At 37.1% G+C, this 16,950-nt stretch overlaps 1 protein-coding gene and 1 non-coding gene across 2 annotated transcripts; one reads left to right on the top strand and one right to left on the bottom strand.

Annotated features, from left to right (window-relative positions):
- Nucleotides 1–2,893: 2,893 nt before the first annotated feature.
- On the bottom strand, nt 2,894–8,806 carry LOC103714697 (CASP-like protein 2C1). The gene is made up of 3 exons (XM_008802061.5): nt 8,568–8,806; nt 8,325–8,463; nt 2,894–3,392 (listed from the first exon to the last, which is right to left on the bottom strand). The coding sequence occupies exons 1-3, from the start codon at nt 8,723–8,725 to the stop codon at nt 3,177–3,179; spliced, it is 513 nt and encodes a 170-aa protein (XP_008800283.1). The 5' UTR covers nt 8,726–8,806; the 3' UTR covers nt 2,894–3,176.
- A 4,448-nt stretch (nt 8,807–13,254) lies between these two features.
- TRNAR-UCU (transfer RNA arginine (anticodon UCU)) lies at nt 13,255–13,327 on the top strand. Its single transcript has one exon. It is a non-coding gene; the product is annotated as a tRNA-Arg (tRNA).
- Nucleotides 13,328–16,950: the final 3,623 nt, after the last annotated feature.

Here is a 16,950-nt window from a genome sequence, read left to right as displayed (position 1 = left end):
TTGAAAAATATTTGGTGTGGAATGGTTTTACGAGAGGATATACTGAATGGGTATTTTATTGAGAGTTCATATTGTCATCTCAATGTAACCAACCTTCGTATATAGAAGACACCTCTAGTTTTGGATACAGTAGCACGGAAAGAAATCCTGTAGGAGAAGATGATATAAGGGGTTTACTCAGAGATGCTCTTGGACATAATATTAGAAATTTAATAGATTTTAGTGGAGGACAAGAAGCAACTGGAATAGATGAGTGAGGACAGGGGAGAGTGATATGCTTTAATGGATATTTTTTTATTTTTTTATAAATGGACGGGGGAGAGTGAGGACGACACGGGGTTCCTCTCGAGCAAGAAATGTGTGGCAGCTTCGTGAGGATGAGAAGATCATCGTCGGACGTAACGAACTAGGACAGCCCATCAAGAAGGCTGGAAGCTTTTTATCAAGTTTTCTAGGATCGGTTGCACGTAGGGATCAGTTGTGTCCGCTCAACTATCATAAGTGGAATGATATACTTTTTTCATATAAAGTTAAACTTCTTAAAGTGGTATAGATAAAGAATTGAATTTAATATTGTTAATTTGATACCTATTGTATGTTAATTTGCTTACTATTATAATTTTAATATTTCAATTTAATATTGTTATAACATTGTTTACTTTGGTATAGAAAAAGTTTGTGCTCCCTCCAGAGAGCTATGATTGGGTGCTAAAGTCCCTCGTCCGCAAATGAAAAAAATATAAGTCGAAGTTGAAGGCCGACTAGAAGCACGAGGTATGACAGAGGAGGAGGTTGCTCGTGTTTGTCCTCCTGATGTATACCCTCATCAGTGGAGGGAGCTCGTTCACTATTAGTTTTTCGAGAGATGACAGGTTGTGTATACTCTCTCAATACCTTATATAATGTTTAATACATTTAATATATTACATTGTTACTTTTTTTGTGGTAGACATATTCTGACATTGGTCGAGCTGCACGAGCATCTCAGACAGTTCCTCATACTTCAGGCTCGAAGAGTTATGCGAGGCTTAGAGCTGAATTCATAAGTTTCTTTGAAACTCTCGTATCATATAGCATGTATCATGATATATAGCACTTTCAAGATACTTTTTGTTGTAGATGAAAGAGCATGAAAAGGAGCCTGGTGAGGTAGAGTTCTATAAGATGACTCACGCCCACCGAGATGACAGCTTTATCCGGGAGGAGTCGAGAGATATAGTTGTATGTATTCATTAATGATTTGTGCAATTAATGATTTTTATGAGTTGTAATTTTTCAAAAATTAATGTGATTATTTTTGAGAGATATAGGAAAGGGCTACATCCCTTATTTCAGAGCGTATCGGGGAGTCATCTTCAATCGACAACACCAGATGTATTGAAGCTCAGGTGTTTACTGAATTAATGGGCTTAAAGCGTTATGGTCGAATGAGGGTTATCGCGTTGGAGTTACCTCCACTCAGTTGTCTGCAGTGGGTAGATATACTCAAGATGCCAGACAGAGTAGTAGCACTGTAGAGGTTAATTATCTGAAGGCAGAGATATAAGAGTTAAAGCAGAGCCATTAGATAGAGATACAATCTTTGAGGGCTCAAATTGATCATATTACATCTTTGTTGCATCAGTTTGTCCCTCCTCAGGTAAATAACTACATTTACTTGAATATTTTATATAAGTATCATTTTTTTTTAATGAGCTTAATGATTTTCGTATTCTTAACTTCTTAAGTTTTTTTTTTCAGGTTCCTGATACTTCATCTGCGCGTAGAGATGATGATGCCATCGACCTCCGATAGCTTTTATTTAGGAGTTTTATATGTATTTTTTTATATTTTTCGAAGTATATTGTAAACGTAAATTGACAGTATGAATGTAATTTGACAAATGAATATTTAGATAAATATGTTTGATTGTGACATGTGTATATCGCATTTATTGTGTATGCATTTGATTTTGTAAACTGAGTTTTAATTTTTTAAAAAAATTTGTTAAAAAGTTTACCCTAACGACGCTTTAAAGCGTCGTTAAAATCACGAATAGGTCCCAATTAGCGATGCGTTAAAGCATCGGAAAATTCTAATTAATGACGCTTTAAAGCGCTGCTACATGGTGGTTCATTGGCGATGCTTCTAAAAAGCATCGCTAAATTGCCGGTAATTTTCGACGCTCAAAAACATCGGTAAAGCGTCGCTACGTCTTGACGCTTCTAAAAGCGTCGGAAATTATTTTTTCTACTATTACATTGGGGACGCTTTGCCGACGCTTTGGAAAGCGTCGGAAACTGTTTTACCGATGCGTAAAAGCATCGGTAATGACCAAAAAAAGCGTCGCTAATGCCCCATTTTCTTATAGTGATTGTAATAGAGAGACAGAAATACAATTTTCTATTCTCTTATTTTTTTAAGATAGTATCTAGAAGAAAAAAGAAAGGAAAGAAGAATTGAATGAAAGAATGGTTCGAAACAAAGAAATGCAATAACTAGAACCGTATACATATATATATATATATATATATATATATATATATATATATATATATATATATATATATATATATATATATATAGAGAGAGAGAGAGAGAGAGAGAGAGAGAGAGAGAGAGAGAGAGAGAGAGAGACGCAGATAAAGAAATAAATTACCTGCAGAGAGTGGGAGATTAAGTAGTTTATCGGATATTAAGATTAGGATAAGGTACAATTTCTTACTTTAAGTTAAAAGAGGAGTCGTATCTACAGAGGTGACTGTGATTAATTCAATAATTCTCATGAGAATTTTGATAAACAATTGATTTGCTTTTGTATGGAAAATTTTAAAGGACTCGGAAGCTTTTGTTTTACTTTCTTCTTGTTTTGGGTTTATTTTCTGAATAACAAATACGAAAATAGGTGCAGATATAGATATAAATACAGATTGACTTAATTAGTTCAACAACCAAGCCAATTAAACTTGGTTGCATCAGGGATGCCCTATTGTTCCTTACATAAACAACCTGGAATCGATCCATTTTCCAACTCAGCTTATTTAAGAACCCAAATACGATTTATAGTTCAAGCAAGCCAACTAAAAGCCAGACCCCACAGCGCCAAAACAAACTTTGGTTTCCAACTATTTTGCGTCCATGGAGTCTGCGTCGCATACTTAATAGATAGACGTTGGGAGCCTGAGACGGATGAGGGCTTAGAGGCGGAAGAGGTGGTAGGCGGAGACGGAGGAGACGACGGCCATGGAGAGGGACGCAGCAATGCCGCAGACGAGGCCGGCGGCGACCTGGTCGCAGAACCGGGCGTAGATGTTGCATAGCTTCTCCCACTGGAGGGCGCGCATCCCGGTCACCGCGATCATCGAGGCCTGCATCCCCGCCAGGATCCCCCCGAAAGTCACGTACGTCACCCCCTGCGCGCACGAAACCACAGAAAGCACGCCATGAAGGTACGCCGAGGGAGCGCGCAAATGGACAGTTAACTGAGTGACACGTCAGCATGCCAGGCCCATCCCAATCTCTTCAGTGTAAAGCCTAATTGTTGTGGCTATTTATTTTCCAGAAAATAAATACTTAGTGACCAATTTCTGCATGCTAAAACTATGCTAAATTTATGACCAATTCTCAGCATGACATGTAAGCAACAGGGCTTACCATAGGATGTGCAAAATTTTTGCCTATGTTCTCTATATGGGGCCACTTCCCAGGCAGAAAAAAAAAAATCTAACCATGCACCAGTGACAAAGTTTGACATGCTAACTATGTCATGATGAGAGATGAAATAGCAGTCAAACGAAGGATCTGCTTTTGAATATTCCTACGTCAACATTTAGGGCCTGCTGTAGTTAGTAGAGCTTTTATCGGTAGAGATTTAGAAATAAAAGCTTTCGTCGTTAAAATTATTAGTAGAAAATTATTTGTCGTTTACTAATTATATCTTTTTTGAAGGGACGTGAAAGTTTAACATCTATTTGATATACAAGACAAGAAAATGCTTTTATTTATAAATTATTTCTTTTGATATTTTAATCTAAGTATATAGTAAATAATAATTTTCCCTATTTATCATAAAAATTTAGTAAAATTTCAGAAAATTATTGTATTATAATATTATATATAGTAACATGATATTATTATTTTAACATAATATTATTATATTAAATACTGCTCTTATATAATAATATATTATTACAATATGATTATGGAAATATAATAATAATGACAATAATATATGATTATTGTATTATAATATAGTATATTGAATTATATTATATAATAATTATATTTATGTTAGCATAAAATATTATTGATATAAAAATTATTTTTTAATAATAAATAATAATTAATTTTTTAAGGTGATTACTAAGTAACAAAAAAAAAATCATAAGACTAAAACTCAAAATCCTTAATTATTTGATTATGATATTAAAAACACATTAACTTAAATCATTATGGCTACAAACTATTTTGAATTAATTTTTAAAAAATTTTGTTGCGGAGTAAGCTTCTGAATTAGTTAAAATTTTTTCTCTCAAAATCACTCAAAAGAATTTCTAGACTTCCAAAAAAAAAAAAAATGATCTCCAAAAGGCAATGTTATGTGAGGTCTCAACCTATTTTTTATAAGTTGTATGTGAGAAATGTCTGTTTATTTAGCATTCTCATTGTCAAAAGCTGCATCATTAAAGAAGCACACACTCATTAGATGATAGCTAAGCTCTGAGTCCATTAGATGGGTGATCACATACACGCCAGTTGTGGGTAGACATTGCACTTCGAGAGGGCGTCCAAGGATTTCTCGTCACACTATTGACAATGGGCACATACATAAATTGTTTAGGGCCTATCATATCAAAGTTCAAGAATGAACAATTATAATAACATTACAAGCAGTTTACTCAAATCTGCTATCATTAGCCATGCTAGAAGATGATGCAGATTAAACAGTGGGGAAATAAACTACCAATGAATGAATTTATAGCTATACAAAAGTCTTTACTTTCATTGTTGATGAACTTAAAGCCATGGGTCCCCACATTTGTTTACCTTACTTTTATTTATATGCGGAGTATTTAATGTTAATAAATGGATATTGTTCCCCTTTTTGATTGTAACATGTGAAATTAAAGCTACTACCAATATTTTATATCTGGCAGGCGTTTGGCCAGCGTGGTGGGTTATTAATTTCAATGAAGACCAAAAAAAAAACGCCTTCACATTTGGAAAAAATATATTTAAATATTTATACATGATTAAGCTAAAAATTATGTAATATTTGGAAATTAGATGGTCCATTTAAACATGATCCTATATTAACAAAAATTTATTTTTTTTTCTTCCTGCAGTTCAAAAAATTAGATAGATTTTTAAAAAATGCAAGATAGATGGGCTAAAAAATATGATTCCTACGTAATTTTCATTCTAATCCTTTAACATATCCAATCAAACACTTAAAAGATTTGAGATTCTTCTGGATACATACTAGATAGATACTTACATTACATATCAATAAACCCTGAAACAGATTAATAACTATTTTAGAACATTAATGTTGAGAAAATTAATTAATACTAATGTTATATTAGTAAAAATGTTTTGAAATATACCAATTTATATCAGTCAAGATAATAATAAAAAAGGGTTTTATATATTCCATCTGATTCAAGCAATCAAGCTGATATCTTGGCCGAAAGAGAACTCCGACACGGGCGACTTTTTGAAAAATCTCTTGAAAAAAGAATCTAAATAAATGAAATACCTTGTCACTAAAGTCGGCTTGACGCCAACTTTTGACATTACCGGCCCCGTTTCTTTTTTTTTTTTAGTGAAAAATTGGAGGGGAGGGGAACGGACCAGCCCATCCGCGTAGCAGCCTCCACTGGACCCTCCTTCCATCAGAGAATGTTCGATACAGGTCGCAGGTTTTGCGTTCCTTTTCCGACCCGTGGGCTCACCCCAGCGCCATTTTGGTACAAATGGAAGGAAAGCATAATCGCCAGCAAGCCATCCGAACGTGGAGCATCCGGTTTCCTAATTTAATCGATGTCTCTGTGTTTCGAACCCGGGCAACTTGACCGGCCCCGTTTCTTCGGTCCTCGTCACGGTCCTGCGGACACCTTATCTCTTCTCAGTCCCAAATCCCACCTCTCACACCCCAAACACTTGCTTTTCTGGAACACGCATGTGATGTGGATAAGGATCACATGAATTAAAATTATATTGCCGCTAGGTCTCCATGGCAATAGCGGACGCATAGCCTTTGAGATACGCAACCTAGAGTTAGGTGCAAACGAGCCGAGCAATAATTGAGCTTTAATATTCAAATTTTCATTTTATTCAATTAAAAAAAATATTCGAGATTGATTCAATTAATATCAATCCAAATTCGAATTTTGATCATAATTAAAAAATATAATTAATAATATATATTATAAATAAAAATATATAATTTTATATAAATATTTATTATAAATTATGTTTGTGAGCTTTCAAATTCGTTATTTGCTGCTTGAGTTGCTTTTGGATTCGAGTCCTTTGCAACTTTGGTGGAGAATAGTTTTTTCTGTCCTTCTGAAAAGCATCTAAAAATTAATTTTGTGAGGGTCCGGCTTTTTTGGAAAACCGGATCCAAATCCCCCTTCCACCCCTCCGCATTGAAGGCAGTCAAGTACCCTCATTAAGCTCGTCTGTAGGTCGGACTACGTGATGAATGACTTTGATGCGCGCTGCGGGGCGACCTTTCTTTATTAGTGAAATAAAAGACTGGAGTTTTCCACTTAACCTCACCCATGCGTATAGAATCTATACAGACCTCTACAGCTGATCAAGTGGAGAAAATATAGTTCTAGTTACAAACCTAAATAGTAGCAGCTTGCTGCCGCTTACGGATAAAGCTGCAAATGAGTCAGATTAACCCGTGACTTGAATCAATCCGATCCGTATAAGATCCAAATTATTCCAAATTTTAGGACTCGCAGGACCAGATCAGGTCCTAAATTTTGACCGTTCTATTTTTTAGATTAAGTCGGATCCACCCAATTTCGATTCGGACTTGAACCCGACCGATCCAACCCATTTGCAGCCCTATTTACGGGTGAATGTAATGGATGAGCTCATGCCACCTGCACCACTCTCCTTAAGCTTTCATCCATATTTAAGTGAAGGTATGTTGCCTGTTGGAGCTAACATTGGTGCATGCAGCATCAACTTATTTGGAGGCAGTAGTTTGACAAAGCACTTTGGTTTCTTCTAGCAAAAGATAATTTCAATCAAAAACAGTAACAAGCATCCAAAACATTGATGACAAGATTAATTGGTTGTGTACGATCAAGCACTTGCTTGGATGATTCATTCCTTTCCACTTGCACAGGGGGTAGAGGTTTGATTCTAATTAGACTCAGCCCTCCAAGGATGGGATAGATATGAGATAGAAGATGGAGTTTAGCCCTTCCTAATCTCAAAAAAGAAAAAAAAATGATTGTATGCTTTAAGATATGCTTTTAGTTCATCGACAGGTTTACAAAATGAATTATTACTCTTTCATAGATGATCAGCAAGCGAAAAATAACTTGGGAGGCATGCCATGCATAGGCTTTGAAGGAATAGAGAGTTAGGATAGAGATGAATATCCATTTTCATAGAAATAATGTTTGCCTTTCTGTTAGGTTTTCTTGATGATGAGAAATCTGTCTTTATTAAGATCATTTGATATTTGCCAAAATTTTAATTGCACAGAGGATTAAACATCTCATGAAGTTAACTCTTTCTTGTAATATGTAATAAATATAATTTTAAAATTAAGCATTTAATTTCAGTAAAAAATTAACATATGTCTAACAATTTTTGTTGTATCGTTGCTGTATTATGATGACAAATGTAAACATATGTAACTCTAGAGATTTATCAACTTTCTTATTTGATATATCAACTTTCGCCTAAAAAACAACTGATATGATTAGATTTATTATCATAACTTTGATTATGCATGATGGACCAAATGGAACAACAGAGTGATGTGTATGTATATATGACTTCCCTCTATGTGTCCTACTTAATTGAGATAATTCGAAGACCGAGAGCTATTTATCAGAAATGACTAAGTAAAATGGGCAATTATTCATCTTGATTAAATTTTTTTAAGTGTATCTCTAAGTTTCTCAAGAGAAGAAAAATCAGCATATAAAAAGTCTACTTGCCCTGTAAGATGTCCTCTAAATCTACTGTGGAATATATGATACGAAACTACTTAATTCATAAATAAAATAATATAGGCTGGCGTTAGCATCTGACCGTGCAAGCATATAAACCTCTTCCGTGGAAATGAAAGAAATCTCGATTAATCTTACCTGATCTAACAAAAAGCTTGCCCATGCCATAAACTTGTTGCTCCAACATGGATTCTTGGTGAGCCAAGCAAAGGCCAAGCACCTGCAGAACTGAAGAAGATGATAACCTGCTGCTATGGAAGTAATGATGGTCGAGATCCTACAAAGAAACACAGATCGATCAGAACCCAACTAATTAGTGAGTGGACTCGATCGAACAGAAACACATCAAGTAGAACAACCAAATCTTGGCCGATGACCTACCACAGAGCTTCTAGATCCTTAACGGTAGCCTTTCTCCTGACGAAGAAGACTGTCTTAGTCTGTGTATCCAGACCAATAAGCACAGCTGCCATGGAAGCCAACACCAAGCACAAGACCCTTAGAAGACTTTCAGCCTTCAATAACTTGCTCATTCTCATGTCTCAGAGGCAACTCTCTCTCTCTCTCTCTCTCTTCCGAGATTCCCTTAGGGGATGTTTTAAGAGGGAAGATGGAGAAGTTGACAGCATTAATGGGGAAGGCCGGGGTTGGGGGCCAGAACCCATGCGGCAATGAAAGGCTTTTATTATTATTATTATTCTAAGGGCTCGTTTGGTTCGTGAAAAATATTTTTTCTTCTACAAATATAATTATTAGAGAGTAGATTTCTGAAAAGAGAATACTTGAGAAAGTACTTTTGGCATGTTTGGTTGACAATAGAAAAGTGACAGATTTTCAGAATACTTATATTTAGTTGATTATTCACTTTTCTGAAAAGTTATGTGTAATTCCTATAAGCAGGGCTGGACAGGGTTCAGGAGTAAGATCTTTCATATCGAAAAGATATCGAAAAGCCAAGTTACAGGGCCAACTTCGGAAGGCCATAATTTAGTCATGCGACACCCAATAGAGACGAAATTTTTTTTAAAAAAAAATTGGATATCTTTTCGAGATCTACAACTAGGAGGTTGAATTGGGATAAAATCTTACCATTTAAACCCCAAAATGGGTTGGTTAAACCAAAAGTTTTCATTTCGGTTAAGACTTTGATCTGGCATAGCTCTCTATCCGAAAAGAATCAAGCAGAGCAACAGAAGGCAAAGTTGATGTAGAAGTCGAGATCTACCTCCTCAATATTTTTAGCTTTTTAAAAAACATTCTTACTAGAGACGTCTATTTTTTAAAAGAAGGACATACTAGGTTTAGAAAGAGAATCTAACTCAAATTATGGTAGGACTGACCTCACATTATAAATAGAGGCTATTTACCTTATTTTTTTAATAATTAATAAAAGAAAAAAGAAATTTAAAGCCATACTTTCGAAATTTTTTTATCTTCTTTTAGTTATCTTTCGAGAGATTCGAGTTGAGCGGATTGAAGAAAATTTTTCTTCTCCTCGATCAAATCAAAATCAGTGAAGAAACTTCAACAGTAAACCAATATTTTAGTTTAGAAACTCAGTAAAAATACATTATGAAGAAACAGTCTTAGAGAGACTTCCATTTTAAGAGCCTAGAGACATTAAATGCATTGAGTTTGTAATAGAGAGAGCAATACTTTATTAACCCCCTCCCAAACCTCGGGTTAATGGATATACTGGATTTGGATCGGATCACGTCGAACAATAGGTCATAATACCCAAATTAGATCTAGATAGCAATCAAGTCGGTCGAGCTGGGTTAGAACACAATAAACCCAGACCCAACCTGGAATACAGAATAGCTCCAAATTGAAAATCTGACCTAGCTCCACTTATCCTTAAATCGGATCCTTATTGGATCTAAACGGATTTGTTTAGGTTAGGTTGGGTCATGGGTCAACCCGACCTATTTGCAGTCTTAATGTAAATGTACATACCAAGCTATCCAATAAAAGATCTTTTGGTCAACTAGAGGACAATTATTGTGATCATATTGGTACTGTAGTTGGAAGTTTCTGGGCATTGGGTTGTTGAGCTCGGTTATAAATTTCTTATTCATATAAGATATATCGAATGTACTACTAGTAATAATAGTACTAGCAATAATAATAGTTATGTAAGAGAGAGAGAGACCTAGCTCTCCCCATGGGTAAACCTTTCTATCACCATGTCTTCATGATGGCTCGTCTCTATTCCTTTCCTCTTCACCATATAATTGCTGCCTCATCAAGCTCCTATCATGTCCATAGAATTTTCATACCTTGTAAGCAGATTATCATCTTGTCCCTTAATAACTAAACTAACATAATTATTCTAAATGGTGAGTCACATCTCGTAGACTGGAAAGCTCTCGAATTCCTATCTATTTCTTGATCATGCACCACAAATAACATGAACTAATGAAGAAATACATGTAAGTGACGGATTTTCTGCAGTGAACTCTACTCCCCAATATCCTTTATATAATGTAAGGATGGTAAAAACCATAATAGACTCCCCATAATCTACCAGCATTTACAAATATATCTCTAATATGAATTCTCCTATTGATTCCCAGTCATGACTTACCTGTGTCTATGACATCAAGAACCAAGGATCTCCTTTGAATATTTTCATGCTAATAATGAACCCATAATTGCGACTTGCACACTATGAAGCTAAAAATTATGATGGGGTTCAGTTGTTGCAAATGGTCTCTTCCGAGCAACTGTAACAGGAGACAAGACCACCAACTAATTCCTTAATGAGGTGACAAGGAGAACCAGTGGCCCACATTCACATGCTGAGAAAACAAATATTGGTTTATAATAGAGAAAAGCTTTTCTAGTTTTTAAGCTAGGGTAAGCAGAAGACTGAGGGTCATTATCAAATAAATAGCCAAGGTTATTATACGCCATTATCACGAATAGAATATATACCATGTAAATCACACGATATGTACATGAAGGCAACGAGGGAAGATGTAAAAGAAGAAGCCAGCAGCTATTAGAATTTATCAAGATGGTTAAGTTAAGCCAAACAATTCCATGAAAAAGAGGGCTGAAACTAAAAAGCTCACACCTCAAAGGGGAGAGAGGCTGGAGATAATTCATTGAAGCTTCTGCTTTGGGGTTGGTGTTGATAACTCATCCAAAGTTAGATATACCTCCAACAATGATTTCTATCGTAGAGAAGGCATGTGTCTCATTACATTCTTACATGATAAACCTTTATAGCTAGAGAAAAGTAAATTCTTTCTCATAATTAAAGAACATGTCAAAGTGCTATAAATATATCCTATCAAGATATATAATTATTTGAATCAATATCTGAAACTTGCACCTTGAAATGACCTAGGCTTGCACCATGTCTTCCTTTTAGGTTGAACTGCCTCAGTGATGCCATTGGCCTTTTAAATCTCCTTATCTTACTTCGTTGAGTATAACCATGTGTCCATACGATACAACTACCCATGGGAAGAATCCTTACATCCTATTTATTTCAGCAAAAAGAGTTTAGATAATAGTAAATAACATACTGAATGCTTCCAAAACAAAGTAATGAAAATGAAAGAACCCACTCCAAAGAAAGTTGTTCACATACAAAGCTAGCTAACTACTGAAGAATATCTCTTAAGACAACCGCTCGCCCAAACACTTGGCAGACTGCAGCACATGGATTCAACTATCCAATTCCTACGAGAAAATTTTAGTACACAGATCGGTGGGTCTTCTCAGTAACTGTGAGTCATCGAACACTGATTTGATTTTTTTATGCTGTAAAGATACGAGCTTTATTCGTACACCACACTGACTGAGACATTATAAAGACTAGAATGCATAGCTTTAGAAGATTGATTGCATCCTATGATTAAGGCTTCCCATAACAAAAGAAATCAATGGAATCAAAATCAAACTTTGCAATCTAAATCCCAATGTAAAAGTAAAAACTTAAGGGATGGCAATACTTAATCATTTAACCATTTTACTTGTTTCAACTTATTATTCCAACCTATTGTAGGTCGGACTAAATAATCGGTTCAATAAAGTGGTCAGGTGCTGATTCAGATTTTTGAGTCATTTAATAAATAGGTTGTTTTCGGATTAGGGGTGAAGGTAGATCAGATAAATATCCATCCGAATCTATTTTTATATCAGAATATGGATAGAAATTTAAGCATTCATATCCATATCCATATCTATATCTGTCCAAAAAAAATATGGATATGGATAGACAACTACCTGAATATCCGATTCCATTTATTTAATTTTATATAGCACTAATGAACTTTTAAGAAAAGATTACATTAATATGTTATTAACTTGATTTATTGCTTACTTAATAATATCTTGATTATGTAGTCATAATGTTTAATTATCTAACTTATATTCATATTTATATCTATATTTTTGGTATACAATTTGTATCCATATCTATTTAAAATAAATATGGATGTGAATTTTTGCATCGGACTAATATCCACATCCGTTTTTGTATTTATCAAAAAAAAAATATGGATATGGATATATTAGTATTGGATCTGTATCCGATCCGATTTCAGCCCTATTTCGGATTGATAAATTTTTTTTATGTATCATGTATCCAACCCGATCCGTATTTTATCCGACCTGACTTAATTGCCACACTATAAAAATTTTACCTGACATGGGAACATATAGAAGATGAGGGGATGGAGATCAAATGTTGACAATAGAAGCAAAGTTGGAAGAGCAAAAGAATCACCTTGTACGAGCAGATGGTGGCGAATAAGGCTTCATCAGATATTTGGATGCCTCTGGAATTGGAGTTGAGAGGCCAATTGGTTCCTCAAAGGAGAATCGGGTTGTATATTAGATAAAAGTGGAAGAGATAAGAGAGAAAACAGAAAAAATGGATTTTCCTATCCCAGTGCCATAAGAAGAATTGCGGAGGTGGGAGAAGGCAAGGAAGCGGTGGGCCGATGGCGAGGAGGCCTTGGGATGGGAGACGCGGGAGATATGGTTTGGGCGGACTAGAGGCTGTGTTTATTTATTTATCTAAATATATCCTACGTACCACAAATGCACCAAGGCGCCCATGGCCTAATGGATAAGGCGTCTGACTTCTAATCAGGCGATTGTGGGTTCGAGTCCCACTGGGCGTGTCTTCTACCTCGTTTTTTTTAATTCCCCCCGTCCCCCATCTTTTTCAGTCCTGCCATGTACTGTCTTTCTTATCCATCACTCATACTTATAAGTATTATATAATGTGTTTTGAATTATTTGACACCATTGTCATCATGTTAATAAGATTGAATTTACTTAAATCATGCTTCGAGCCAAGTATGTTAACATGAACAATCGAGTAAATGGATTGTGTTAAGAATTTTATTTTCTTCAAAATCATGCAATTCCTTTTATTTTCTACTTGATAAATGTTCTATGATAGGTTTTTGATTATTGACACTGATTTTATCATGTTTCAGCAAGGAGCTTTGTGGATGTGACGAACAAAGGTCCAAAGGACAATGGGCGGCTTTGTCACCATTATAAATTTAAACAAAAATATGGACTGCTTTGGAATTGGCTTTGGCAATTCAAGCCAGACCCATAATTTGCGTATAAAACTAGCCATGCCTGAAATCCAAGTTCAAAATCTAAGCTTGACAAGACTAAACAATATAATATATAATATACAATTAAACATAATTGATGCAATAAAAGCAAGAAAATTGACATGCTGGTTTGTTCATATATATCTTCGATCAAATTTTGATTTATATTGTATAATGATGAATTTGAATATCAAGGTTCTTTGAATGAATTGGTGAGAATGCTCCTTTTTCCCTGTTAGGGTAACCAAAAAAAGAAAGCAAAAAGCTTTCATTCGAGGATTGAAAATTAAAAATAATTTCAATATGAGCTTGATTAGACTAAGGTTTGATCAAACAAGAGCGGGAAACTACTCAGCCCAAGTCAACAATTTAGTCCAATATACCAATATGCTTAGAATACAACTTGCAAATGGCTTCAATAAATTTAGCTGTCTTGTCTTAACCCACTGCTAACGCACCTCCAAGGTAGGTCCTGCACCAACCTCCACCGGTTCGAAGGAATCTAAACCATCTTTGCAGTTTCTATAGGCCTACATTTAAGCCCCGAACCGTTGGTTTTTAGCGAGAAACTAGATCTTTTAGCGAGAGATGTTCTTGGATGGTGAATTAAACAAGAAATGGGTCATAATTCTACAAAAGAAAGGGTTACAATTTGACAGCAAGCTTTCGAAATATCAACCTTTGTCAAAAAAAAAAAAAAAATCTATGGTGGCAGCAGTGACCATCCACTGCTCCATGACATCTAGGCTATGGTGAGGGAGGGGAGAGCCTTCTAGGCCAAGCATGTTTTCCGAGAAGTCAATGAGGCTGCAGATTGGATGACTGTTTATATCTCCAGTCATTCCGGAAGTACTCTGTGGGCTGGAAATGGAGAGGTGCCCCGAGCACTTCGTGGAATTCTGTTTTCTGATTTTATTAAGTGCATTCGTACTCGTCAAGTATGAACCTACCCGCTCTAGCAAAAAAAAAAAAAAAAAAATCTATTGATTGCCGACGTGTACTAACTACTCCATTATAAGTCCATTTTCATTTTCAAAAATGTTGCTTTGGCATCGATAAAATTTTCTTTTATTATTTATAATATTAAATCTCAATTATAGATTAGTGAAAAGTCAAGTTGACTGTATCAAATGATAGAACCAGGATTCAAATCTGCCTGAAGTCTGTTTTGAGCCTGAATTATACATATTCACTTATGTTTTGAGCCTTCCCTAATCTGACCCTTCTCTTACTTCCCTCACTTGCCTACTCTTCCTCATTTCCTCTCCTCTTCCTGGTAGGATCGTCTATCTCCTCTCTGCCTATGCTTTGTCTTAACACTATTCAGTTGGCACAATTTCGGAGTGTTTCTTGATGGCGATGGTGGGTTTATTCAGTCATTTGAAATTTCAAATATAAACACGAACAAACACAACATATACAGGGTGCAAGATGGCTATATTACGATCATTTTTAACTAATCAAAAATAATAAGAATATTATTATAATTTAGCCACACATTAAATGTATCCACAAAAGTAAATTGCATGGACAACAGTGCGTCATGTTCCCTTAGAACCCCTAAAACAACTCCCCTTGTGTCTGCAGACCTCTCACCACCCGTCAACCTCTAGCGTAGTCCTCAGAGAAGCCACTGCATGTTCCACCTCTAAGCTTTTAATAACCTTCGCATGCGTCATCCTTTTCATTCATGTTCTATTTGTAATCCCTCTTTTATCTTTTTTTTTTTTTTTCTTTTATACTTGTTGCTGGAAATTGGACCCGGGGGCCGCCGCGAAGCCGGGGAAGGAGGAGCTCCGCTGCTGCAGGGGGCGGACGGCGGTGCGCCGGCTGGCTGCGTCCTCCGCTGCGGGGGGTTGTGCAAGTCCTGCAAAGAAAACCGGTGGCCGGGCTCCCCGGCGCCGGCCCTCCGATGCCTAAGTCAGAGGGGGCAAGTATGTAGAGAGAGCAGGGGAGAGAGTATATGGAGAAGACAGCAAGAACATTTGGATAAGATAAAGAAGACGAAGAGGATGATGTCCTCAATTGCGTCTGTGCTTCCCGGCGGGTTCAGTCCCGGGGATCTGTTTCCGTTTTCGTTCCCCTCTCCCGGTCTAGGAGGGTTCTCTCCAGCTCCGGGCTTTTCCTCTTGTTTTTGGTCCCCTCTCCCTTTTCCCCCCAGGTTTTCTTTTATAGGAGGATTTTTGTTACCTGGGAGGTGACAGGAGGTTTGTCCTGTTTTGTAATAATTGGGCACGATTTGGCCCATTAATGGCGTAATGGAGAACGGGACCGGATCAGACCGGAATCAGGGAGTTGTCACGGTCGATCGGACCTGTTGGAGTGGTTGAACCGCCGGCTGTGGTGGGCCTGGGGTCCGTGGATGGTAAGTGCATTTATTACCGAATGAACCGGCGGTCAGGGAGAGCCATACGTTCTGATGGTTCAGTGATCCGGAGATCGTCTTGGGCCGTGTTCATTAAATGACTGAGTGCATCGGAGACTTGAGAGAGTCTCGTGCATTAATGGCAGGTCGTGCCGAATACCTGCGAACTTATGCCTTGATAGCTTGGAGATAGTGGCAGGTTATAGTGGAGTTGTCAGGTCCCTTAGAGGGTTAGGTGGAAATTGGATATTTGGCTAAGGCATGGGCTCGGCCTGCTGTGCTCGGCCTTCTGGTCTCGGCCTTCTGGTCTCGGCTCTCTGGTCTCGGCTCTCTGGTCTCGGCCTTCTGGTCTCGGCCTTCTGGTCTCGGCTCTCTGGTCTCGGCTCTCTGGTCTCGGCTCTCTGGTCTATGAGCTCGAGAGCGGAAGAGCTCGATCACTTAGGATGAGCTCGAGAGCGGAAGAGCCTGATCACTTAGGATGAGCTCGAGAGCGGAAGAGCCTGATCACTTAGGATGAGCTCGAGAGCGGAAGAGCTCGATCACTTAGGATGAGCTCGAAAGCGGAAGAGCCCGATCACTTAGGATGAGCTCGAGAGCGGAAGAGCCCGATCACTTAGGATGAGCTCGAGAGTCACTTAGGATGAGCTCGAGAGCGGAAGAGCTCGATCACTTAGGATGAGCTCGAGAGCGGAAGAGCCCGATCACTTAGGGAGCTCGATCACTTAGGATGAGCTCGAGAGCGGAAGAGCCCGATCACTTAGGATGAGCTCGAGAGCGGAAGAGCTCAATCACTTAGGATGAGCTCGAG

The sequence above is a fragment of the Phoenix dactylifera genome, chromosome 2 (assembly GCF_051530095.1).
Source record: "Phoenix dactylifera cultivar Ajwa chromosome 2, Ajwa_hap1_PhDact_Kaust_v1.1, whole genome shotgun sequence".
Lineage (NCBI taxonomy): Eukaryota > Viridiplantae > Streptophyta > Magnoliopsida > Arecales > Arecaceae > Phoenix > Phoenix dactylifera.
The sequence above is the reverse complement of the archived record's forward strand: the minus strand, read 5'-3'. Positions and strand labels throughout refer to the sequence as shown.